The 26,134-nt window shown below is 34.8% G+C and overlaps 3 protein-coding genes across 3 annotated transcripts; 2 read left to right on the top strand and 1 right to left on the bottom strand.

The window, feature by feature from the left end:
• Positions 1–209: 209 nt before the first annotated feature.
• On the top strand, positions 210–15,878 carry LOC115445376. The gene is made up of 20 exons (XM_030171615.2): positions 210–355; positions 419–566; positions 643–775; positions 1,297–1,407; positions 1,688–1,784; positions 2,236–2,384; positions 2,557–2,642; positions 3,286–3,443; positions 4,013–4,221; positions 4,652–4,818; positions 5,480–5,674; positions 5,909–5,973; positions 6,492–6,595; positions 7,060–7,242; positions 7,870–8,046; positions 13,153–13,239; positions 13,419–13,579; positions 13,897–14,021; positions 14,098–14,140; positions 14,826–15,878. The coding sequence occupies exons 1-20, from the start codon at positions 304–306 to the stop codon at positions 14,971–14,973; spliced, it is 2,598 nt and encodes an 865-aa protein (XP_030027475.1). The 5' UTR covers positions 210–303; the 3' UTR covers positions 14,974–15,878.
• Positions 15,879–17,567: 1,689 nt separating this feature from the next.
• On the top strand, positions 17,568–20,069 carry LOC115445371 (ubiquitin-conjugating enzyme E2 J2). Its single transcript, XM_030171609.2, has one exon. The coding sequence runs from the start codon at positions 17,745–17,747 to the stop codon at positions 18,423–18,425; it is 681 nt and encodes a 226-aa protein (XP_030027469.1). The 5' UTR covers positions 17,568–17,744; the 3' UTR covers positions 18,426–20,069.
• Positions 20,070–20,117: 48 nt separating this feature from the next.
• On the bottom strand, positions 20,118–25,182 carry LOC115445370 (centrosome-associated zinc finger protein CP190). The gene is made up of 2 exons (XM_030171607.2): positions 25,046–25,182; positions 20,118–24,820 (listed from the first exon to the last, which is right to left on the bottom strand). The coding sequence occupies exon 2, from the start codon at positions 24,769–24,771 to the stop codon at positions 20,785–20,787; it is 3,987 nt and encodes a 1,328-aa protein (XP_030027467.1). The 5' UTR covers positions 24,772–24,820; positions 25,046–25,182; the 3' UTR covers positions 20,118–20,784.
• Positions 25,183–26,134: the final 952 nt, after the last annotated feature.

Below are 26,134 nucleotides of genomic sequence, written 5' to 3'. Positions count from 1 at the left end.
AGAGAAACATGCAAAGATATTAACGAACGTCAGTCTTGTTTCCTGTTTAAAATTTAAATAAAAATGTTTTGTAAAAATATCCCATTACATGTGGATAGGTAGATATTATATTTTTAGGATAAATGTAGATATTGTGTTATGTACTCTACTAAATTTATTTATAATAAAAATAGATGGTGTGTTTTTTGCCCTTGGCGACACTAACAAATTTATGTCAATTGAAGTTTGATTTTGGAAGGGCATGTTTACAGTTGTGTTTGAAGATCAGTTTTTATTTTTCATATTTGTGATAATATAATATACATGGATGAACTGCGAGGGCCTAGCATACAAGTAGTGCTTCATGTTAAAGAAGGTAAATCCTTGTCAAATATCCTGTAAATAAGAAAAAAAAGCCATACAATATTTTTTCTGGCAGGTCTTGGGTTTGGTTTTCTGAGGACTTCATTCGTAGTCAGCGGCTCCCTGAATGGATATATGTTAGAAACAGATCCCATTGCACCCTCGCACGCCCCTGTTTTCGACGCGGAACTTGTTTGGGAGGCTGATAAACGAAGATTTCGCAGGTAACAAATGACGACTTCTAAATACTTTAGTACACCATAATTTTCTACAATATTTCACATGATCAGTGTATTCCAGCTTGAGGGTGCAAAATGTCCCAGTTAAAGTGGAGGTATTCACAATGGGCAGTCAGGGTCGGAAGGATAAAGTTGGGTACTTACTTTTGAGCCTTCTCGGAGCACAACCTTGCCCGTCTAATAAAATTATTGATGTAAGTACTAAAATTATGTTTATAAATACCAGTTATTTACAATATATTTTAATAATTAATTATCATCACTGCTAAAAATTGTAAGTTAAAAATATTTTTTTAAGAATGCTCCCAATACCTTCTTAAAACTATCATGCTGTGAACATGCCCATACTTGGCGTACAAACTAGGGTTTCGGCCGGTTGCTAGAAGAACATAGACATTTTATTTTACAATTATAGAAAAGCTTACAGCCTAATTATAAAAAAAAAATGTTTAATATTAAGAATGTAACAAAATTTGCTGAAAACAAGCCTCTACATATTTATATTTATATAATGTACCACTGTAAACATACTAGATAATTCAATTTTTTTAATATTTATGAATAGAATTAACTTTATTATAATATTAATATTAATAAGCATTATAATAATTAAACCAAGAATGGAAAGAACAAAATTAATTAAAACATAAATGTAAATATATGTGCTCAATAAAAATCGATAGAGTATATATTTGATATATGTTTTACTTTCCAGGTGAAACACTCATGGCACAAGTTGCTGGGGGTGAGGAGTGAAGGGAAATGCTGTCACCCCCAGCTGTTGATGAGCTTATCCATTGAAGATAGGGTTAACACACCTACACCTGTAAGTTAAATGATATCTTAGGTTTATATTAATTGATGTAAAACTACATAATGGGGCAAACATGCCTAGTATATTAGAAGCTAGACTCTTTTAGTATCATTTATTATTGAAATTAAGATCATTGTTACTTACTATGTAGTCGGAATCGCCGACCATGGGCAAATGTGTGTTGTTTATGACTAATTTAATATGTGTTGTGTAAGATTTAAAAATATTATCATTGTTCATATTCCAGACAATGTACTATATTCTTATTTACACATTATTATGATTTTTCCAGAGAAATGAATTACGAATGTTCCACAGTAATGAAGTGGCATACCCAACGTATGCAACTGCAAATCCACCTGCAGCTAGATCTATGCTGTTAACACTAAGTAAGTATTTTAGATACTGCCCCAACTTCACAATCTCCACGTGTGGCATGCAGATTATTACTTTGTGAGGTGGAGCTCGGCGAGGTTCAGTAAGTATTGCCAGTAATAACAGGATTTTTACGTGCATTTTCGGATAGCAACCACCGATACACAAGTAGTAAAACCAGTCACAGTGGCCCACGTTAGTGTGTCGCATTCCGGGATCAGCCTGTGTATATGTAGTTCCAAACAGGTCAACATAATTATTTAGACTGGCAAGGGATTAACATCTAACTTTATCTGGAGTTCACCTCGCTTACCCTCTGATGCAAGCAGCTTAATTTGCTGAGACCCTACAAAAGCAAGCCTGTACTGTAGGCATGTCGGTAACTTGGCTTGCGTTCACTTTCAAGAACTTATCCATAAAGTTGCTTTGGCAAACAAATGATTATATTTTATTTCCTCATTTCAGATGAATACATTGCGGAGAGCAAGAAAACAGTTTCATCTCCTGAGCTGCAGCCGCAGTTGTTGTGCGATGAGGGACTCATACAGATCGGCGGCGGGCGACAACTGTTCGTCCTCAGCTTTGTTATTGGCAGCGTTGAAAATGTTGACTTGGTGAGAAATATAAAAAAAAGTTTATAATATAGTATTACATGGAAACAGCACAATAGGAATAATAAAAGCAACACGCGTGATGATTTCAGTGCGTATTAGCTCCGAACTACAAAAAAAAGAAAGTTAATTTTAAGTTATTTATAGTGAACCCTCTGAACGTGTTCTTTTTCAGTTATTACCAGAACAAGGAAGGGCGAAGGATGCAGTTGATTGTTATGTAACATACTCTGTTTTTACACATAATGTTATGACAGACAGGTAATTTGTTGCATAATTTATTATTCAAATAAGACTGAAACATAATATTTGTGCTCAATATGAAAACAAACTACGCTTATATCATCATATCACGCCATAGCCTAAGCGATTCAGATCTAAGTTCAGGATACAGGCGATATACAAGGTCATTTTGACTGCGCTACTAAATGAACCCACATAATCATTTTAAAAATAACTTTTCATAATAAGTTACTTAAAATGTAGATGTAAAATAAAAAAAGTTTAAGTTTCGAAGAATAGAAACATCGAATAAATTAATTTTAATTTTACACTCACTAATGCTGCTTATAACTAGTACTATAAAATAATTCATCACAGCGGTAACATCACACTGTCAGTAAACAAGACACTCACGAACACGCCATATTTTTATTGAACTACAAAACGATCAAAACATACAAAAATAAAACTGTGGTTTTTGGCCAAAATATTAGTTATTCATGAATGATTTATTATACAATATTAGCAGACTTAAAGACGAGTATGTGGTTTCATATTAACGCAATGTCAAAATGACTGTGTCAATCAACATGGGCCTCCCCCAAAGATTTCCAGACCGACCTATTGTAAGCGGTCCGCATCCAGTGACCTTGACTCTGTATATATTTATATTTTTCCCCAGGGTAAGGACGTCCACAGCGGGTAGTGGTGTGGGTCTGTCGGCCCACTTCAACCAGCGCACGTCACTACGCCTCGCGTCTGACCTGCCGACTCTCGCGCGGTACTTCGCGGAGTGTTCGTACCTCGTCACTCGCGTGTGTGCGAACGAGAAGGATATAGGTGAGGAATTAGTGGTTGTTTTAAACAGTATAGTATTGTAGCAAGCTTTTACACCATCTAAAAGGTTGGCTTTTGCTTGCGGCTCATATCACGTGGGAAAGCTGAGATATTTTCTCGAGATAAAAAGTAGCCTATGGGGCACGAGTAATGTAGCTTCCTATTAGTGAAAAAAATCATAATTGGTTTAGTAGTTGCTAAGATTAGCGCATTCAAACAAATTCTTCAGTTTTATATATTAGTATTGATTATAATTTTATTATAATCAATTCCAAAACGTGACTGTCACTTTTCATCCAAATGACACACACACACATACATACACACTCACGTATTTTATAGCCGAAAGGGTAAGCAGAAGCGCAACCAGTGCACTCATTTTCTGCCCCGTGTATTCCGTCCCATGATGTGATAGGAGTTGAGTCTATTGCCATATTGACCACAAATTGTTGACTCCGGGTTGATACTGAGTAAAAAATTCCAATATCACTTTGCCCGACCCGGGGCTCGAACTCTTAACTCCTTTGCATCTATGAAATATGTATAAAATAAAAGTCAATTCCGTTTTCCAGGCATCTGCAGCATGGACCTACGTAAACTTATACCCACAAACGACACAAAACATTTCGTAGAGAAGTTTTGTAATACTGACAACGCGTTGACGATACAAGAGCGTTGCTACATACTGCGGTGCGACGACGCAAGCGAGTCCAACTCGCGGCGCCCGTACGTCGATGTGGAGATGAGTCTCAGATACGTCGGAGTGAGGGAGAATGCTCAGGTCGGCGTTTGTATAATTTAATTTTAATTGTTAAGTATGCAAGGAACTTCGTAGATTTTGACAAAACACTATCCTTTTTTTAAGAACAAAATATAAAAAAAGCTATAAGAATTATAAACTAAAATAAATAATTTTCAAAATAGTCTACTTCTATTGGTCTATAAGTCCGAAAACAGGGTAAAATATTGAAGGAAGCCTATGTCCAGTAGTGGATAAGGTTATAGGCTTATGAGAATCATGCTCTATGGGGAGTTATCTGCCAGACATAATCATTTTTTAAACAATGGAGTGCTGATGTAAGCGGCACTCTATTGCAGTTTATAATGCTATTACCAGAAGAAACTACAAATTTTTAGTTAATCTATATAAAAAAAAATCTCAATATCTGATAAATTTGCTGTAAAAATCTTAGTAATGCAGTACGTTCCAGAAACCTAAACTAACGGCCCGCAGCGCCACCCACCTGGAGAGCGGCAGGAAGGGACCGGACGTGCAGCAACACGACTCGCTGGAGTTCAAGAGTGGAAGCTGCACCAACATCGACCAGGACGTCGGCGGCGTCGCCTACACCAACATGGCCGCCAGAAATACTGCCAGGTGGATGTGTTCACCGATAAGTTGCAATACATCGTACACTATAAGGGTTCTTTATAAACCCAGCAATAAAATCGGTAAAAAAATTGCTCCAGGAATTCATATTTCTAATATTGCCATGTGCAAGAGTGAGACTGCCTCGGTGGCGTAGTTGTACTGCATGCGCGGTACGGCAGCGCTCTGAGGTCCTGGGTTCTAATCCGGGGTCGGGCAAAGTGATATTTGGGTTTTTCTGCTCAGTATCAGCCCGGAGTCTGGAATTTGTGCCCGATATGGCGATAGGCTCGCCCCCTATCACATCATGGGACAGAACACACTTGGCGATAAAGTGGGTGCCATGGTTGCGCCTCTGCATAGCCCTTCGGGGATAAAATGCGTGATGTTATGATGTTATGCAAGAGTGAGGGTAGGGTGGTAACTATATTTAGGTAATCACATTAGAAGGTGCCTCTCGGTGTGGACAAAGAAGAAAGTTAGACTTTCCATGTGCTAACGCACTTGTGGACTCTGCACCCCAATGCAGAATCCACAGGGCTAAGAACATGGGAAAGCTTAAACCTCACCCAAAAAAACTCCATCTTTGGCATGCATCCTAATTCCTGATGACGTCACAATATAGTATTGCGTCTCTTTTTAATTGTTAACTTATTTTGTCCAAATCCAGATACACAAACGCGTCGGGCGACGCGGTACTCCAGACAAACGAAATAGCAGAACTGATAAAGAAGATGTGCGACTCATTCGCTCTCAGTCAAGAGAAATTGATCGCTTCCCGCTTGAAGCCAACCACGAGCGACGTGCAAGTGCAGTGTCAGGTGGAAGATAAAGAGGCTGCAGTGAACGAGAGTAAACCTGAAAGGTATTTAGTATTATTCAATATATGTTAGTTTTGTAGGAATGTCTGTATGTAGTATTGTTGGTATGACTAGCCACTGTGATAGTGAAACAAGGCATGGGCGCCGCCAAGATAAGTTTTAGGGAGGTGCATTTGCACCTACGTATTATAGTACATAATACTATTACCATAAAATTTTATAAAAATGCACTAATGGTTACACAGTGTTCTTCTGTTTAATAATATTAAATATTTCAGTGAACCAATCAAGTTGGAGACCAGTAAAAGCGATACTTGCATAACAAATAACCACTTTGACAAAGGTAAACTTACTTCTTACTTATATTATAGATGCTAATATTTGTGATAATGTTTGGATTATTGTTAGAATAACAGTTTAAACCACTAATTTGGATAATATTTGGCACACGGATAGATCCTGTACTCAATGAACAAATAGGGAAATTTTTATCTGGTAATTTGCTGCCGTGAAAAATATATTTTTTTATCTGTTTTATAAGTAGATGGCGCTGCTGTCGTATAGATGGTGTTATTTATCGCTTAATGAAGAGAGAAAGAGTTTTCATTCGAACGAAGCCGCGAACAACACCTAATGTTATACATATATTTGTGCTTTGAATATGCACCTTATTTGTAGTTAGATCTATCTGGGAATTGAAGACTCAAATCACAGATTTTTTCCAATTAAATCAATTTGTAGAATCAATTTTTATACAAGCAATTTACTAATAGTTTGGTTTATCTGGGAATCGGACACACAAGTCACAGAAATAATATTTTAACAATAACACCAAATTATACAACGGTATAAATATTCCAGTGAGGAACGTGCTCACGTCTATGGATCGCGACGCCATCATGCAGAAGTTTGTCGACGAACTCGAAGACTGGAAGGAGAAGCAACAGGAACTGTTCAAATGTCAGGTAGGAGAATTACTTTGGGAAAATATTTTTTTCTTTTAAAAAATAATTCTTTAAAAACGTCTACGATAGTTGTAGTGTTGCCAGAAACTTCATAATTTGTCATATTTTGGTTATTTCTTCTTAGACTAAATGTACAAAATGGCATTAGATAGTTATGTTAGCGGTTGGGAAACAGCTATATTCGTAAAAAAAAAGATTGACGCGGGAATAGGCAAAACTAGATCTGTTGAGATGAATGGATTAGATAATACGACTGGCCATCTTCCTGATACTAGGAAAAAAATATTATCAGATACAGACAGAATTATTAATAGGTTACATTTGCAACTAAATTACATTAATAAGAGACATGTTATAAATTTGTTGCCTGTTTTACATAGCAAATATTGTATAAAAAGAAACATAAAAACTTAATTGCACGGTACAATTTAGCAAATTTAACATTTTTCTGAATAATCTTTCAGCTTCGAAGAAAAGAAGAATATCACTTAGATCTTCTCGCCAAGGAGTGGGCGAAGAAGCGCGTGGAGTTGGAGTGCAAGCTCAGCAAAGGCATCGAGCAGTGCCGCAACCTCGCCGCCGACCTCAGCCGCGCCACCGACGACTTCCGCCTCCGGGGATATCGGAACACCGAGCGGGAAAAAAAAGTATGGTGACATTTCGCTTTTTTTTATAAGGTAAAGGGTCAATTAGACCCTATTTGTATTTTTGGATGACTTGCTAGTTATGTTATTTAGTTTGTTACTTAAACTGGGTTTTAATTTTAAAACGTAAATTTGCTGCGTCCTTTTCTTGAAATATATATAAAATGAATATACCGCATTGTTAATTTCGATGCGAGAGTCGTAGAAATCAACGTTCAGATATATTATAATTTTTCTATACCTCAATGCACAAAAAATAATAATAAATGCTGTATCAACGTTTACGGGCTGTGCAAAGCTTCATTTAATCTTCATAAAAGACTCAGCTACTCACTTACTTTGGCTCTAAAAACCAAATACACAATAATAATAATAATGTTTATTTATCAATGATGCCCACACTAGGCTATAGGCCTGTATTACAGACGTCGTTTATAATATTACATATTAAAATATATCCTGAATGAAAATAATTATTCTCAAATATAGTGTGCGTGTGTTTGCGTTTGCATAGTGTTATGAAATAATCAAGTAAATTATAACTATTTATGAATTTATAAAAATCTCTTTATATACAATATGTATATAAATACATAATGCGTCTCACTAAGTATTGGCTTTCTTATCCAGTTATTAGAAGCAAAGAAAGCACTAGAGTCGCACTACACGGCGAAGTACCAGGAGTTACGGGACGCGTCGCAGAAGATGGAGGACGACATGAACCATCGCCTCAAGCTCAAGGACATGAGGATTGACGAGCTGCAGCTCAGCGTGGCGCAGCTCGAGAAACAGGTGGACGTGTTGAAGGTATGGGGACTCGGGCTTACAGGACCTTTCTACTAAAGTTATGTTTGATTTGATTCAGTCATCAAGTTAAGATAGGGTATTTCGTTGACGGAATACAAGTAGATTGTTGCATTCAGGTCTTATTGTAGCTTTCCATTCGTAAGAATTTTTGAATCTGAGCAGTAGTTCTAGCGCATTCAAACTTAAATATTGCAACTTTATAACATTATTGTATTGTAGGTACTAATTGAGCTCTTGACAGTTTGACGGCCATTGAGAAGGTGCCATTTTATAAAAAGTTTGTAAAACGCTCTTTTTACTGTAAACATTATATTAGCAAAATAATTACAGAATACAATTTTAGACATTTTTCTTGACAACGTCCAGCCAGAGAGAATAATAATAGAATAGTCGTCGCGTGACATATCTTCTCTTCTGCCAGCCTGCCCGCGCAGCCGAATACTTCCGGAAACGCCCGATGTCATCGGCTAGGATAGCGGCGCGTAACATCGGCCATCCTGCAAAGTGAATACCAAAGGTATTCACAAAAATAAATTTGAGAAAGCAGAACTGAATCGGATACTTATATTTTATACATTTTTTACCAGTAAATCACTAACTATTTCTGATCGATTAACCCTTTAATAAACCAATCAAGTCTTGCGTATCCACAATATCCAACAACTTATCCATTTTGCAATTAACTTTCACGCTATATGTGTATATAATTTATTTTTCGTTAGTACCTAAACCCCGTTTCCTTACTTCATTCCCAGCAACCAAAGAACTTCATTCTATTTATCCAAGTTTACATACAGTTAATGCTGAATTCTAGTAGCAATCGTAGAATGCTGAGAACCAAACTTAAGTTTAAAAAACACCCAGAACAATTAAACCTTTCAAAGCAAAACCTCCAATTAGTAAGACAGCAGCAAATGAAAAGGAATGAGAAGCACAACTAAAGAACTCCATAGAAGTCGCAAAGGAAGTTAACACACAAGATAATATAACACACAATAAGGACTTATCAGCACACGATTCATACATATAAATAAGCATACGCAACATATACCAACTCAATCAAATCAATCAATCAAATGGTTTACGAGTAACACAGCATAAAGGCAAGAAGCGTTAGAAAAGTCATAACTGAAATTAATAAAATATTTAAAACTAACATGCGGAAGATTGCCATGCTTCCAGATTATAAACACAGAAAAATGCATTCAAACGGCCAAAGGCATTAAGAAAAAAGACGGGAAAATACAGACAGCGAAAAGAGATTAGATCCCCAGCATAAAGGATAAAAACGGCATAATAGAAACCACAATACGAGAGTCTCTATCAAAGCTACTAAATGCATCCAAGAATTATACACATGCAGAAATACTACAGAAACAACAGATCCGACCATTAAAGAACCGGTACCGGAGACAATCTCTGATAAATAAAAGTAGTCAAATAAAACTCCAGGTGCAGAGAACATCAGCAATGAACTTCTCATCGAGAACAGGGACATTATTAACACCTACACTCACATAGTTATTGACTGAGGTCTTAAGAATAAATTAATTTCAAGTCAGTGGACAACAATTACTATTATACGACTACACAAGAAGATTGAAAAGGACATTTTTTTTTATTATTAGCTCTTCTAACCTAATCGATAACATAAGATGTACAGACTCCAAATTAAGAACGGATACATTAGCAACAGAACTGGGTGCACGACTTTCGAGAAGTGAACTCTACATGCAATAAAAGTAAATTAGGAAACAAGTTACATTGTGTTTGAATTAGTAATAACGAATTAGTTGAAGTCACGAATTAGGGACAGAATTTATTATTCCAAGTTTCTTAATCTGAGGTACTTTACCGCTAAAATACAAATTTCTTGAAGCATATTATTGTGGACTGATACATTCGCCACAAAGGCAAGTGATGACTATAATTGATTCGCCGTGTTGGCAAGTTGAAAGTCACTCTGTTATGGAGACGGTTGCCAGAACGAGAATCAGCAAAATTAAGTTTAATTACGAAAACAGAGTTATCAATGTCAACGTTAACCCATTTTTGTAAAATAAAAAATGATATCTGCCATCTCGCGTCTTTATTCAAGAAAACTGATTTTAAATTGAGCAAGTCTAGATTCGTAGCTTTGTAAACTGTGGCTGTGGTTATTCACGTGTGAAAAATGATACAGAAACTGCTTCTGGGCTCTCTCACCAATCTCTGAATATGTTCGATGAATGACGGACTCCAGAGAGCATAGCAACATTCAAGATCAAATCGGACGAAACAACTAAAAAGACGACAGAGATCTCGGGATCTTCAAAACTTTCGTTTGTTATAACAGAAAACCAATTGAAAGCGCAGCCTACCCCGTAACTATGAGTCGAATAGTCAGTTAAGCCACGCGTGTCAAGACACTTCCTAAATGGGATATTATTTAAAATATAAGAAACTCTAAGAAGACTATAAATCTTAACAGTTTGAATAAATAACTATAGGTCTACAACTTGATGTCAAATATCTACAAAGTCCTCGCTAAAGTGATTCTATATCGCAGGCATAACCAAGACACTGGACCAGATTCAACTAAGAGAACCAGCAGGCTTAACCGTTACGCCAGTGTTTATAAAAAACTGTCACTGGCGATCGAAGCCGATGTGGAGACATGTGATTTACAATTACACTACTCAAGTACAGCGTTAGCTACACGTGTATGTTCCGCTTATATAAACAACCAGCACAGAGAGAACATGGCCAACATAGAATAAAAACAACTACAGCAATTTTCATATGCATTACACAATGTTGGCAACTCATCGGAACCAGGATTTGTACATAATTTTCGGTAATGTCAATATTACATTCCGTAAATTGGGCTCCGTAAATAGTATCGATACTGAAGCACGCATCCGTCGCTACTTCTACCGAATATGTTTCAACTTTTTTTTTTTTTATTATTATAACACTACTTGTAATTTCTCGCCATATAATTACATATATACAAAATGACAATAACTGAACTCTAAACATACTTTTTTTTAACTATTTGATTAAAACATCAGCTTCTAATGACCCACTAAAATCAAAAGAATTCCTTGTGCATGTCTGCTCGAAAAAAATTGAGCGAAGGTTAACCAACCAAGCTTAGTGTTACAGCTAGTACGGCAACACAATCCAGTATACCATTTCAGAGTCACCATATTGTACCCTTATTCATTCGCAGAAATATTGCTCACATATTGTACCTTATTAGTATACTTAGAGAGCATCAATTTTTCAGAGCCATTGCGTAAGTGCTATATAAGAATACCAAACATTTCAATTAATAAGCCAGTGCTTTTCAATTTATCCCGAGTCCAAGTACAGACAGAATAGTTTTTTATCATGCTCCAAACCAGATCAGTGAGGGTATCTGGAACAGAAGATATGTATGTTATATTATATTATTATATTACATTTCTAAACAACAACGTTTGCTCTGTCTTATTTTCTTTACTCTGTTTTCCTAAATTGCATTTATACATCAACACAGTTGACTGGATTTTGGAACCTCGTATACCACAAATCACATAATATTGTACTTCTGCCGTATATTGTAGCTTAATCTCTTTATGTCAGGCTGTAAGCTTTCCATGTAAGATTAATGAATTCACAGATATTATATATAGTTTATAATTAAATATAAACACTAAACCAGAAACAGAAATAGAAAAACAGAAAAGAAATTAAGTAAAACAGAATTAATGAAGCAGATCAGTAAAATAAAGCAGTCAAATCAGACAGAGTATGTTCTGACGTAGTGTTACCAGGTGTCTCGATGTGCGCGGAATATCCCGGTTATCAGAGTTCTGGAGACGCGTCCCGATTTGCGACTGATTGGGACATTAAATGTCCCGAAAATCAATAAATTTATCAAAAGACATTATTATCAAAAAAAATAAACAACACATCACATCACTAGCCCTGTAGGTATAGTTTTATTTTGTTCTGTTGTTTAGAGACGCGACTGTACCGTGATCTATGATTCGATGTTAAAACAGAAATTGCAATGAAAACCAACATTAGCATGACTTGCAGTATTTTTTTGTGTTTCGACCTTCAACCTGGATCCCGATTTGTTTTACCTGTTGCCCGATTTCAAACAAATAGGACCTAGTAACACTAATCAGAATGCTCATGGCTACAGACAGAATATGATCAGAAGGCTCATGGCCACAGACAGAATATGATCAGAATGCTCATGACTACAGACAGAATATGATCAGAATGCTCATGGTTACAAACAGAATATGACCAGAATGGTCATGGCTACAGACAGAATATGATCAGAATGGTCATGGCTGCAGATAGAATATTATCAAAAGGCTCACGGCCACAGACAGATCAGATTAAATAAAATAAACAGTTACGCACGTTCGCATTGTCAGCCTGAAGTGTTGCGCCACCGATTTGACTTCACATGACTCCAGTCATTCCTGTCTCCAATGATTTAGTTTCTAAGAAAACACCCTCTCCAGTGAGCCAAGCAGCAGGCATAACGAAGTTTTTGTTATGAATGTCGTGAATCGTACTAATGTGCAGACATCAATTCCATATGCATTCCCAACATATTTACTTCAACAGACGTAGACGTTGCCATGGTAACTAAAATCTGACAATCTGGTAATTTTAATTTTGGCATTCAATGATTCATCACAGATTTATTCCGATAGTTCTCTTCACATTCGAATTCAATGTAACTTCAAATTATCATTTGTATAATCCCACTTCTGAATGTAAAACGCTCTTTTTACTGTAAACATTATATTAGCAAAATAATTACAGAATACAATTTTAGACATTTTTCTTGACAACGTCCAGCCAGAGAGAATAATAATAGAATAGTCGTCGCGTGACATATCTTCTCTTCTGCCAGCCTGCCCGCGCAGCCGAATACTTCCGGAAACGCCCGATGTCATCGGCTAGGATAGCGGCGCGTAACAAGTTATAGTATTTTTATGCAAGATCATTTTGCCTATTACAAATATTTTGCAATATCCTGATTATGCTAATAAATGCAGTTTTTTTGTTTATTTATATTGTTACACAACAATAAAATGTTTCTTTTTTTTTCAGAATAACATAAAGAACAGTGAGAAGGAAGCCGAAAGCAAATATTCAGGGCTGACGAAAGATCAGACGGCCAGTTTGATACAGGAATTGGTAATAACATGTTCAACAAATCATTATTGTATGATTATTTTCTTCTTTAGTTTAAATTTTTAATGATAATTTTGTCAATATTAAAATATGTTAATTGTGATATTTATTGCTTACAATTTCTTGTAATAATCTTTAGAAATAAATAAATGAAAAATACATTTATATGTATTGTTTTGCAGCGTTGCCTAGAGGAGAAGTTGGACAGCGCGGTGCAGTCGAAGTCGTTCTTCAAGGAGCAGTGGGGCCGCGCCGTCCGCGAGCTGCATCTCCTCAAGCTCAGCACGAGGAGGCAGATGCTGAGCCAGCTGCAGCAGGACAGGAGGCAGCTTGGACAGATGGGGTACATCAAACTACTCTTAATGTGTACAAATACAGGCCCAATAAGTCATGAGCTCACTCTAGTCTACTCTAGTAACCAGTGTAACTACTGGACATAATAAGACTTAACATCTTATGTCTCGGGATGGCCAGCACAGTGGAATACAAAACAATACTTTGTAATTCAAGGTGTTGAATGGTGTTTCTGCTGTTTATGGGCGGTCGTATCGCTTACCATCAGGCGAATGGCAAGCTCGTCTCCTCATTCAAATTAATAAAAAAAAAAACCTTATCAAAACCTTCTAATAATTATTTTACTAATATTGTTCATAATTACAGATTACAAACAATAGAAGATCAAGAAGAAAACAATCACAATCCAGTTGACATAAAGAAATTGAAAGATGATTTTTACGCTGACATACTTACAAATATGCCTACTTTAGAATCCAACTCAGTCATAAGTGAGTTACTCTGAAATTTTGTTAAAAATACTTTTACCCTCTACAATATATTTTTACACTACTTTTAATGTTTCAGGTACTACGGGGCCAGAAGGATTGGACATATACGATAATATAAAGTTAGTACTATGTGTTAGAAATTATGACTGCCTTGGTGGCGTAGTTGTAATGTGTACGTGGTACCAGTACGAACTACGGCTACCGTGCTGAGGTTGATATTTCGAATCCCGGTCGGGCCAAAATTTACAAATAGCAGAGCATCTTGGCAATTATTTTTTTTAATAATAATAATATCAGCCCTGTATTATATACTTGCCCACTGCTGAGCACGGGCCTCCTCTACTATTGAGAGGGATTAGGCCTTAGTTCACCACGCTGGCCTATTGCGGATTGGTAGACTTCACACACCTTCGAAATTCCTATAGAGAACTTCTCAGATGTGCAGGTTTCCTCACGATGTTTTCCTTCACCGTTAAAGCGAACCATAAATTCACAAAGAATACACACATGATTTTTTAGAAAAGTCAGAGGTGTGTGTGTGCCCTTGGGATTTGAACCTGCGGACATTCGTTTTGGCAGTCCGTTCCACACCCAACTAGGCTATCGCCGCTTATTTTTTTTTACCATCTTGATAATGATTTTAAGATGTTGACAAAACTATTTTATTTATGAATCTTTTATAAGGCCATTGCTAATTAACGATTGTGAGTCAGCATAGTGTTTAGTAAGATTTGGTCGCTTCGTATGCTCAAATTTATTCCGATAAAATAAAAAAAAATGTATAAATCTTTTCGTGTTTTACAGAAACATGCCTAAAAATCCTGTGAATGAAAAACTGAATGAGCTGATAGCGCAGCGCGACCGACTCATTCAAAACGAAAGTCCAGACGAAGAGTTAATTAAACATTTGAACCATGAAATTAGGAGTATGTTGCTTAACTGTGGGAACTAAATGAAGGCTTTGTTGAAGAGTCTTATATTATAACTAGATATTTATATTTACCAAAGGCGAGTCATTGAATGATTCTGTACTATAACATGGTATGGGGCAGTTTTCAATTAATTTGAATTTCGTGTAACCGTTTCTGAACTTAGACTGTGATGAGTATATTATCACTAAACCATTGAAGCTATTTGCGTTATAACAAATACATTACGTATTTTGATGTTTAAATAAAATTGACTATTTGGTTCAAAGAATATTTTATCTTGATGTGCAAATTATAATTTGAGTTTTGGGGTTCCCAACATTGAAAGGAACTTAGGTAACAAGCAAATTAATGTCAAGTACCCAGGCCTATGATCTCTTTCATGTATTAATAATTAAACTTGTAAGTAAATTTGATCAAACCATATTATCCTTTATGTTGCATATTTTGCATTTTCACAAGGGAAACCAATACATGGTGTATTTCCCGTTTATCTTTAGTCATGGCATTTAACAAGAAGCAATGTCTTACAGCATATGTCAAGGAAAAAATCGTAAATAAGTACTTTAATAACAAAAAAAGGTTGTTTGTACGGAACATTGCCTTTGAACAAGATAAACTAACAATTCTCTGGATATTATATTGATTACCTAAATTTTTATCATTTATTATTCTATAAAATATTTTTAAATACTTGAATAAATGTCAGAGAATTTTGCAGGACCGCTTTAAAGTGCCGATTGTATTTTTATACATAATCCTATCTGATTGTGACAAATAATTACTTGACAGTGTTAATTTTATAACTTTTTATGATATGTATTATCAATTGTTATGTTATTGTATACTAGAATTACCCCATTTTCACTGTGGTAAATTGTCAAACATTTGTTATAAAATTAAATAAATGTTTGTTATATAATGATGATTAATTTGTAAAATGAGTAGCCTGATATCTTATCCCTTTTTCCTAACAATATTCTCATATGTTCACAAGTCCCTCGCTGCTTCCCTGCCTAAACACAAAATACTGAAAAACTACCAAGAAGGTATTGATGAAATTTAGTATGGGATAGAAATCCTAGCGAGGATACTATACTATATACTACTAGCTAATCTTATCCCGGGAAAATATATAGCGCGATTTTTATTCCGTAATACTCACATGGGTGAAGCCACAAGAAAATTGAATTATTTTATAAAATCTAATTTTAACTGGCATATATGTTCTAATAGTGGTTTACTTATATTCTCTTTGTTATTGATCTAATCTTGCTAAAAACCGAGCAATCTTGCTAATATCATCTTATTAAGAAGCAGAAAGAAAAAGAAGAAAAGGAAATTGATAGGAGACCGAAAAATTAAATTTGGGTCTAAGGAAATTGAAATCAAAGGTTTCTCCAGAGATAAATGGATACAAATTGATATACGGAATCCATGTTACAGGAATGTTCCACGGTGTAGCCACCGCCACTAAGCTCCAAGCAGAATTATTTACCCAGTAAGTTTGTTTATTCTTTTCCAAAGAGAATTATAATATATGGGTGTTACCTAGACTTAAAATCAATAATACAGAAACAAAAACAGTTTTCAAACAGTAAAGGGTTTTTTTTCACTTTGCGCGGTTTGCAACAGTCAAGTAATGTTGAGTAGGACATACAAGAGGCCGGTACATTTGTCCGGGACATGACGTCAAAATGTAAGAGTGGCTCAAAATTATATATTGTACTACTTCAAATTTTATGTCGCGGCAGTCGCGTTACTTATTCTCCGTCTCTGGTAAACTGTAGGACGAAGACAATGAGGTAGAGAACCACATGCTACAAATTGCAATAGGACGTTATTTTACAATGGACATTACATTACGGCGTTTCAAGTCGCGAGCGAGAGGGAAATATTTTGAGGGTTAACATTACAAAATACTGTAAGATACGCATTGAAACGCCGAGCCTCACTGCGCCTCGCCTCATTTAAAGTAGGACGTTGTACCGGCTCAATGCTAAAAAGAGGCTACTCTTACAAACTCTTTTTTATGTCATGTCCTACCCAACTCTACAGTCAAGGTTAAATGTTTCATGTTACTTGTCAGTTATCAGTTGTCAATGTCAAACTCTTTAAAAAGCTTACTGTCTTACTTCGTGGGCAAGAGAGCAGAGCATTAAAACGTAGTGATTATATTCTCTTTGGTTACAATGCAACGGCTAGCTATAACTTCACGTTTGGTACCAACTCATTTCACTGTGTTAGATCATCGGTTATTTAGATCTCCCGTCTGTAATGTGGATAGACTGTAAACTGAACAATCTACTGCAATATGCCAAATAAAACGAACCAAATGAAGTATTGACACACATATCTTGATTTTATGCCCGGAGATGCAGGAGAGGGCGTCTAGTTTTCGCAAAGTGTGTTCCGTTGTGATAGGAGCGAGTCTAGCGCCCTAAGAACGCTTAAAACTCAGTACTAAACATTCTGGGACATTCAGACCGGTAGTGTACCGCGAACGCGGTACAACTACGCCATCGACTCAATTATTTTAAATAAATAGTAATTCTATTTTAGTCTATATCGACTACAAATAAAATTGCTTAGTAATTTTTTATATGGTACATCTCTCACATCTCAAGTTGAATGACGTATCGTATGATCGCATGTTGTTTGACGTATTTATTTATTCACGAATTGATTTTGATTCAATAAAAAGTAATATTGTGCCTAAATAAATACCACTAATATTGATAAACATCATACTGAAAAATACAAACATTTAATGTTAAATCCATCGTGTTGAGTCATGGCTAAAACTAAAGTGACTGGAGCCACCAGCAGGCTAAAACAGGACTATTTGAGGCTAAAAAACGATCCAGTACCATATGTGACCGCTGAGCCGGTACCTTCTAATATTCTTGAGTGGCATTATGTTGTAAAAGGCCCAGAAAAGAGTCCATACGAAGGCGGATACTATCATGGCAAAATCATTTTTCCAAGAGAATTTCCTTTCAAACCACCGTCAATTTACATGATTACGCCGAATGGAAGATTCAAAACGAACACAAAGTTATGTCTCAGCATCACCGACTTCCACCCCGATACATGGAACCCGGCGTGGTCTATATCGACCATACTTACTGGTTTGTTGAGTTTTATGTTGGAGAAAACTCCCACATTGGGTTCCATCGAAACATCGGACTACCAGAAGCGATGTTTGGCGGCGGAATCTCTTGAAATAAACATTAAAAATAAGATGTTTCGTGAGTTGTTCCCAGAGTATGTGGACGAGATTGAGTTGCAGCTGAAGCAGCGCCAGGAGGCGATGCTCAACTCGGAGAATGCAAACATAGGCAGTGATGGTGATGTGACAAACGAACAGCAATCCAACGTGCATTACATCCTGACAAACTTATTTGTGCTTGTTGGTTTTGTTTTTCTCGCCTATATGGTCAAATATGTTTTGGTCTCCATATCTAATGATTAGATTTGATTTCTCACTATATGTTAAGGCATCTTTTTGAACTAAAGAAATGTTATCAGAAATATAACATGGCCATTTGTAATTAAGTGTTAATTGATCATAGATGGCATCCTTGTTTCTTCTGTGCAATATCACTGACATTTTATTATGAAATAGGTTTCTTTAGATCTAAAGAGATAAGATGTATATATTGTAATTTATTTTTGTACATACACATATTCCATTAGGCAAATTGTGACTGAGATTTTGCTGTCTGATATTGTGTTACCCTGTGTTCTATGTACTTTCTTGTGCTTCACTCTAGCTACAGGTTCAAATCTGTGCAGAAACATACACATTTACACCTTATCCAACCCATTATGCTTGTTTTAATTATATTTGTAATTGGGTTGTAAATTTTCTTTTTCTTAGTAAACTTATTCTACAAACAATTTATTGAATTAATATGCAAGAAATAATCATTTATTGTGAATGTAATACCATCACCAAAGCAGTATATGTAACATTGGCTACATTTTCTCTATTTTTAAATTCAATTAATTTGATCTAATGTTTACTTATTGTTTTGAGCAATAAGAACACTTTTATTTTTCAATGTACTATACTTACTTCTTACGCATTTAATGTATTAGATGATTCCTGTTTTGTGACTTGATAACCTTATAATATGTATAATTTGTATTATATGCCTTCATAGGTTTTTAGTGTGGATTTGGGTCCAGATGAAACACACAGGTGCCTCTCAAAGTTAATTATGTAAATTTTATATTACTATAGCCTAGCAATATTTAGTATAAAGATTAAAAATTCAAGTATATTTAAAAACAATCTACTGGGCACTTGTGAAATCAAGTGAAAGTGATATTGCAAATTTGTTTTGAAAGTGTTCTGGACCCTTCCATTAGATATGTATGGCATGCCATGGATTGGTGTGTGTTTAATTGTTGAAATTATTTGGAAATGAGTAATTTATATTGAAATTATTGAAATAAGAATTACATTGGTAGGCAATTCAGAAAGAGAGCTATCATGAAATTTGAGTGTGATTTTGAGCCTCAATATGTTTTTTGAGTGGATAACAAAATAAGGCAATGTTGCCCAATAGAAATAGTTTAGGACAGTAAAATTAATCATCAGGTTGATGACAAAAGTTGAAATACCAGTTCAACTTGTATTAATGATCCTAAATTTGTTGTATAAAAGTGCCTGCAAAGGTCTAATTATGAATAAACTATTGAATTTAACTTGGCAACATTAATTCTTATTTACCTATTGTAGCCTTTTTCCTTATGTATATTACTTTATAAAGATTGTATCAGAGTATGAGTATACTCATATGATACAGTCAACCATTCCAGGTTGGTAACAAATGTTTGAAAAGTATCTATTTTTCAGACACAATACTTTGAGGTCAATGTAAGAAAATAGGTAAATAATAAACTGAATTTAGTTATATCCTTTCTTAGAGGCTAACATGTGTAATTGACGTGTTTTAGACAATGAAAATAATCTATTGTGCTGTTTTGTTTATGCTATGTGCATTATGTAAAGGTGCAAGTAGCCCTATTAATGTTGATACTGCATATATTTCCAGTAATTGTAGATAAATTGAACAAAAATCAGTAAATGTTATTTTTTTATCAGCAATATTCTTTCATTTAATAACCATTTACCCTAAAAAAGAAATAAGAACACTTTATATACCCAATTTATTTACATTTATAATATGCAAATGCACTATTTAGCTAGATATAACAAATGGAATATGATAGTTTCTTAGGATTTAATGTTTCTATCAAGCAAGAAAACAAAAATACCTACAATAACTAATTGCTCATTATATTCTGTATTTGTAGATTTTATAGATACAAACTCATGATACAACTTGAGGGTTTAAATTATATAATTGGCATTATTTATATTATGGTCCAACCTGTCTAAGGTACACTTTTCTTACTTTCATTAATTATTATATATTTACTTAGTATTTTTTGAGAATTCTTATTTGGTGTTTTATATGATTTACATTTGCGCCCATATAATTATATATATATCAAAATAGAAATGATGTTTATAGTAACAAAAAGTACTATAAAAATAACACCACATGGTGGCACAAACAAAAATTTACAGTATACATAATAATATATTAAAAATGTAAAATCATTATTACAACTAATGTATAAACTTAAATCCATAGTAAATCTATTTTGGTGTTAGTACCTAGGTACTTAAAAATTACATATTGATATTATGAAAATAAAGTTAATGATTTGCTCAGTACTAATTGCCTCTAAGATAACAGTTATATCTTCTGTAACTCATAATTTATTTTGTAATATGGAATATGATATTAAATGATTTAATTTTTAATCTCCTCTTCATCATCATCCCAATCACTTACTAAACTTTTGATATTGTCTTCTGGTTTAATTGTATTTTGATTTTCATTGTTTACAGTTTCACTATGTTCAGCATTTTCAATTTTTTCATCCACATTAGAATCTATTTGCATGTTTTCAATTTTATCACTGGATAAACCTTGAGAATCATTATCTTCCCAATCATTCAAGAGTGATGATATTTTTTCTTGAGATATGTCAGGATTCAAATTTTCAACTGATTCTTTTGGCCCATTGGCAATTATCATAACACTACTCTGTGAAGAATTTCCATTAGTCTGGCTTTCTATATTTTCTTTACTTACAATAGACATCTGTTTATCAACTTCTTGCTGAATGTTTTCAATAGATTCTTCTATATCATTGTCAGCTATTCCAGAAGTTGATTGTGGCAGCTCCTTAGATATATTTTCATTTTCTCCATTTGGCTCAGGAATGTCATACTCGTCTTCTGACCATTCAGATGTTAGATCTTTGATTTTTTCATTGGTCTCCACAGGTGTTGTTACTTCAGTATTGTTACAAACAGCATCAACAGTTTCAGACTGTTCACTGGGTTCTGCGTTGATTTCCAGACTTTCTTCTTGTGTATATGTTGGGCTAGCTATTTGTTCTGCACTTGGTACAATCTCTTCTTGTGGATTTTCTTGTACTTCAGATGACTGTGATGTCTCAAGCATAACATCTGGTTCTTTTTCTATGACGTCAGAATGTGATATTTCATTACTAATTGGCTCTTTTATCACACTTACAGTCTCACAAATATTTTGAATTGCTTCTATATTATCAGTTGCCATTTCTACTACCTCTTCACATGATACACTAGATTCAACGGTAGTGTCAATTTGAGGTTGTAAACTTGATACATCTTCTGAAATTTCTTGTTCTATAGATTCACTTGTTGGTTCAACTGTAATAGACACTTGAGTAGTAACAGTGTCCTGGTCATTATTTTCCATGATGTCATTTGTTTCATTAGTTTGAGATTCAGTAACTTCAGTTGTTGAGTCTGTTATTAATTGAACTTCTGGTAGATCACTTAAACTAGTTTCAGATACATTGGCTTCAGATGTTATATCTGCTTCATTTGTGTTTGTGTGAGATATAATCTCGGTTTCTTCTGTTTGCGGTATTATTTCTATTTGGTGGTTTTGTGTAGTCTGTACATCTTCATTTTCTAATGTTTGATGTACTTCATTCGGCCACACTTCCTGTGAATTTACTACTTGAGCATTCACAATAGGAGCAGATGTAGTAACAGTTTCATAATTTTGTGTTATCATGGCTGAAGTTTGCACAAATTGTGCTTCTAATCCTTGTGTAGTAATAAGTTGAAACTGTTTGCTTTGACTGTCCACTGGGTGACTATAAACTACTACAATATTTGAATTATCTGAAGGAACTGCCTCTGAAACATTTAATGGGAAATCTTCTTGAATTATCATCATGTCATTAGACTGTGTGTTATCCAAATCAATTGTAGCAGTATCTAAAGTTGTAGTGTGTGGAGCAGTTAATACTGTTAATGTTTTGTTTGTTTCATCATTATCAAATATAATTGGGTGATTGCCAGCCATCAGTGCTTTGTAATCTTCTTCATTAGATACCACAAATCTTATGGGCTGATTTATGTTTGTTGATTTATTTATTATAACACTAGACTGTTGTATGTTGTCCACAAAACTTCCACTATGTGTACTCCTAAAATCAACTGAGGTTGTGGGAGTAACAGAGTGTATATTGTGTTCAGCATCAGAGTCAATCATATCTGATATAATGTACTCTTCATTAGCTTGGGACTTCATTTTTCTTGGGAAGAATTGATTGTCTTTCAGAATATACTCATTGTTATCTATTGTGACTATTTCTTCATCATTACTTGCAGAGGAAACATTAATTTCTTGTAGAAATTCATTATGCACATGTTGTGGTTGGGGATTCTGAATAGCTTTTGTTTTACGAGATTGTTTTGATGTACCAAACTCAGGGTTTAAAATTGTTTGCTTAGCTTTTGAGGTAGTAGTTTTGGGCTTTTTATTGGTGATAACATGTATGTTACCATCTGCTTGAATTTGATATTGAACATCAACTTCATACACATTGTCATTATTACTAGTAACAGGTTCTAATTTCACATCTATCTTTCCATCGTTCCGGAGTCTTGGTTTTTCTTCATCAGAGTCTTCAATAATTCCATCTGACTTGGCTTCTTTTTTGTGATGTGTTTTCAAATGGGCAAAGAGATTATTTTCTCTCAAAAATACTTTCATGCAGTAAATACACTGCAGATTATTTTTTCTATCAGCACTGTACTTGTGTCCAGTGGTTTGAATATGTTGCAGCAATTGATGAGAAGTGGAGAACAAAGAAGCACAAACATTACAACGGAAACCAGAATCTACACTATGAGTCATTTTATGTTTCACAAGGAAACCTTCAGTTAGAGCAATATAATTGCATTGGTTACATTTAGGGAAATTATATTGTGGTGGTGGTGTAATGCCATGTTTAGAAAAGAGATGGTGTAGTAAGTAGTTCCTCTTAAAGGCCTTATGACCACAATATTCACAAATATTTACAACAGGTTTTTCATTGTGCACTTCCACCAAATGTCTCCGGAATTTATAATATGTTGTAAAATGCAAAGCCCTGCCTGGTGTGCCGCATATTAGGCATATCCACGGGCCTTTTATGTTTTCTGCTCCCATAGCAATCAATTTAGCTGCCTGTTGAGAATCTATAACATCTGTCTCAAAAGTTAAATCTTGATCTTCAGTTATTAACTGGATAGGCTTTTCTTCCACTGTTATCGGTTGAGATTTTTGTTTCTTAGGTTTTGAATTAGGGGAGTTCAAAATTTTTAACTTAATATTTTTGTTGCCTTTGAGTAAATGTGAATACTTCTTCAATACTTCACTTATTATCTTGGCATGGTCCAAATTATTAGCAGATATTTTACTATTTTTAGTATCAATTGTTATTTTAGGTGTGTCATTTTGATCTAAAATTTGATCAAAAAGCTGGTTTGTATCTTTTGGTGGACTTTTGAGACTGCTAAAGGAAGGAAACATTTCTGATTCATCAATTGACTTGTGGTCTGGAATATTATCCTCAAAAATATTGTCATTAGTAATTTTCTTACATTCAACAATATCCATTGTTGTTGTTCCTTCAGTATATTTCTTTGAACTTGATGGCTCTCCAAATAATGCAGATCTTCTTGAAGAGTATCGCTTAACTGTGTCTGGATGAACCATTAGGGGTTTAGATGTGTATGAAATATTACAAAATGAATTGTCAAATACATTATCCGTATCCAGTTCTTCGGGTAATTCATACCTTGTAGGTCTTGGCTCACCAAGAACATACTTTTTATTCAAATTTTTGTTGTCCAGTATCGAAGGCGTAGCATATATATCTTCTTTTGTTTTATTAGATTGATACACTTTCTTTTCTTTATTACTTTCAAACGCTTTACTATATGAGCGTTTGTGGCTTGTGGATGGTGTAGAGTGATGACCCGAGTCACTTGCCTTTCGCTTGGCCGTGTAACAGTTTGTAGGTTTTGGCGTCGTTTGCCGATGGGATTCGAGAAGTTTTGTCAAAACAGGTAAATTCATAATTTGCGATGTCAGATACAATCTTTCTAATAAATCCATTCGAAACTCGAGTTGGCCAGTGTACATGAAGTTGACTATTGGCACAACGACGTCGGCTTGCAGGTCGTCCGGCATGACCAAACAATCCTCGTACATCTCGCATGTTCTCTCCAGAAGTTCGAAGTACTCGGTGCACGCACTGAGCACAAGTCTATGTACTTTGAGCTGAGCATTGTCTTGGAATTGTAGCGTCAGGTCGCAGTAGTCGGTACGGTTAAAGAAGTGCTTTAACCTCTGGAGGAAATACACTCCCCAGTTGTCAACTTTCACTTGCTTTACTTCGTTCATTGTTACAATTTTACTGTAGCATTATAGGTTAAACTTGCGGCATTATGTTCTGAAATGATAAAAGTTCGACACATTTAGCACCATGAAAGTATTGTCACAAACTTATAACAAATGTAACTTAAAAACGGTAAACCGATCGATCGTGCATTAAAACATTATTAATGATCGTAACGTCCAAGCGGTGCCATTACGGATGCGTTTATTGACCCTGTATCTTTTCATAAATTACTTGAATTTTCCGCCACAATATACACATTTTGATTTTAGTACTTACAAATAAAATCACAAACTTTATAGTTTGTATTTCAATAACTTGTCTTCGTCACAATCAACACAAAATTACTGCACCAAATTCATCTGAAGTTGACAGCGTATACGTAAGATGGCGGTGTATTGGCGGCTTTTCCTGACCTAGCCCGGTTGACGCTATTGCTAGTCAACAGAGTGCTTGTATAAATAAATAAAAATAAATCACGCACTTTTTCAAAATTTTATTAACAGATCTGAGATATTACTATTAAATATAAGAAATTAGAGTAACATTTATATTTATTGAGTAGGAATAAAAATTAATATGTTTGGATTTGACTCGCATAACTAGCATGTGGCGCCCTCTGCAGCTTGTTATTGATTAGTTCTGTTCTAAATTTATACGTAGTGGAAAGTGCTGCAGCAAACGCAAAATACATATACGATTTGGAATCTACTTCAGTGTTCTATTATTACATAAGTAGCCATAATAACTCAATAGATGGCTCTGTACAACTCAAAATATTAAAATATATTGTGATTATGCGCTTACTCAGATAGAGGGAACGCCTACTCATAAAATAAATGCACCAAACGTCACTAGACGTATTACAATGTAAATTTTTTTTGTAGTTTCTTCGTTATATAATTTTCGAATTGTTCTAAATAACTCTCTAAATATACTTATTTGATGTCTTTAAAAGGCTAGTTTCTTTGTTTCTGTAGGTCCATATCAAAAACAATAATTACAAGACTTTGTTTAGGTATCTGGTCTAATTCTCTGGACTAATCGAATTTATAAAATTCTAAATTAATGTTTATAACATTATTCTTAATTTATGAAATATAGATTAGCGCTTGTAAAGCCATAAGTACGAATCCCAGATTTTGGTTGTGGCGCGTTTATTATGGAACTTCTAAGTAATTTAGATTATTACTGACTGACAACTATTCAGATAGTATATTTTGAAGTTTGTTTGTTTGTTTGAACGCGCTAATCTCATTAATTATCGGTTCGAATCGAAAAAATCTTTTAGTGTTGGATAGCCTACATATCGCGAAGGTTATAGGCTATATATCATCACGCTATGATCAGTGGGAGCGGAGCAGTAAT

This window comes from Manduca sexta, chromosome 8, assembly GCF_014839805.1.
Source record: "Manduca sexta isolate Smith_Timp_Sample1 chromosome 8, JHU_Msex_v1.0, whole genome shotgun sequence".
Lineage (NCBI taxonomy): Eukaryota > Metazoa > Arthropoda > Insecta > Lepidoptera > Sphingidae > Manduca > Manduca sexta.
The sequence above is the reverse complement of the archived record's forward strand: the minus strand, read 5'-3'. Positions and strand labels throughout refer to the sequence as shown.

What these genes read in the sequence shown, in the direction of transcription:
- LOC115445376 (XM_030171615.2), top strand. Translation starts at nt 304, where the DNA reads ATGGATGAACTGCGAGGGCCTAGCATACAAGTAGTGCTTCATGTTAAA. An exon ending in GCGTTGAAAATGTTGACTTG is followed by an intron (nt 2,385 to 2,556) that starts GTGAGAAATATA and finishes GTTCTTTTTCAG; the next exon opens with TTATTACCAGAACAAGGAAG. An exon ending in CCAGTTTGATACAGGAATTG is followed by an intron (nt 13,240 to 13,418) that starts GTAATAACATGT and finishes ATTGTTTTGCAG; the next exon opens with CGTTGCCTAGAGGAGAAGTT.
- LOC115445371 (XM_030171609.2), top strand. Translation starts at nt 17,745, where the DNA reads ATGGCTAAAACTAAAGTGACTGGAGCCACCAGCAGGCTAAAACAGGAC.
- LOC115445370 (XM_030171607.2), bottom strand. Translation starts at nt 24,771, where the DNA reads ATGAACGAAGTAAAGCAAGTGAAAGTTGACAACTGGGGAGTGTATTTC.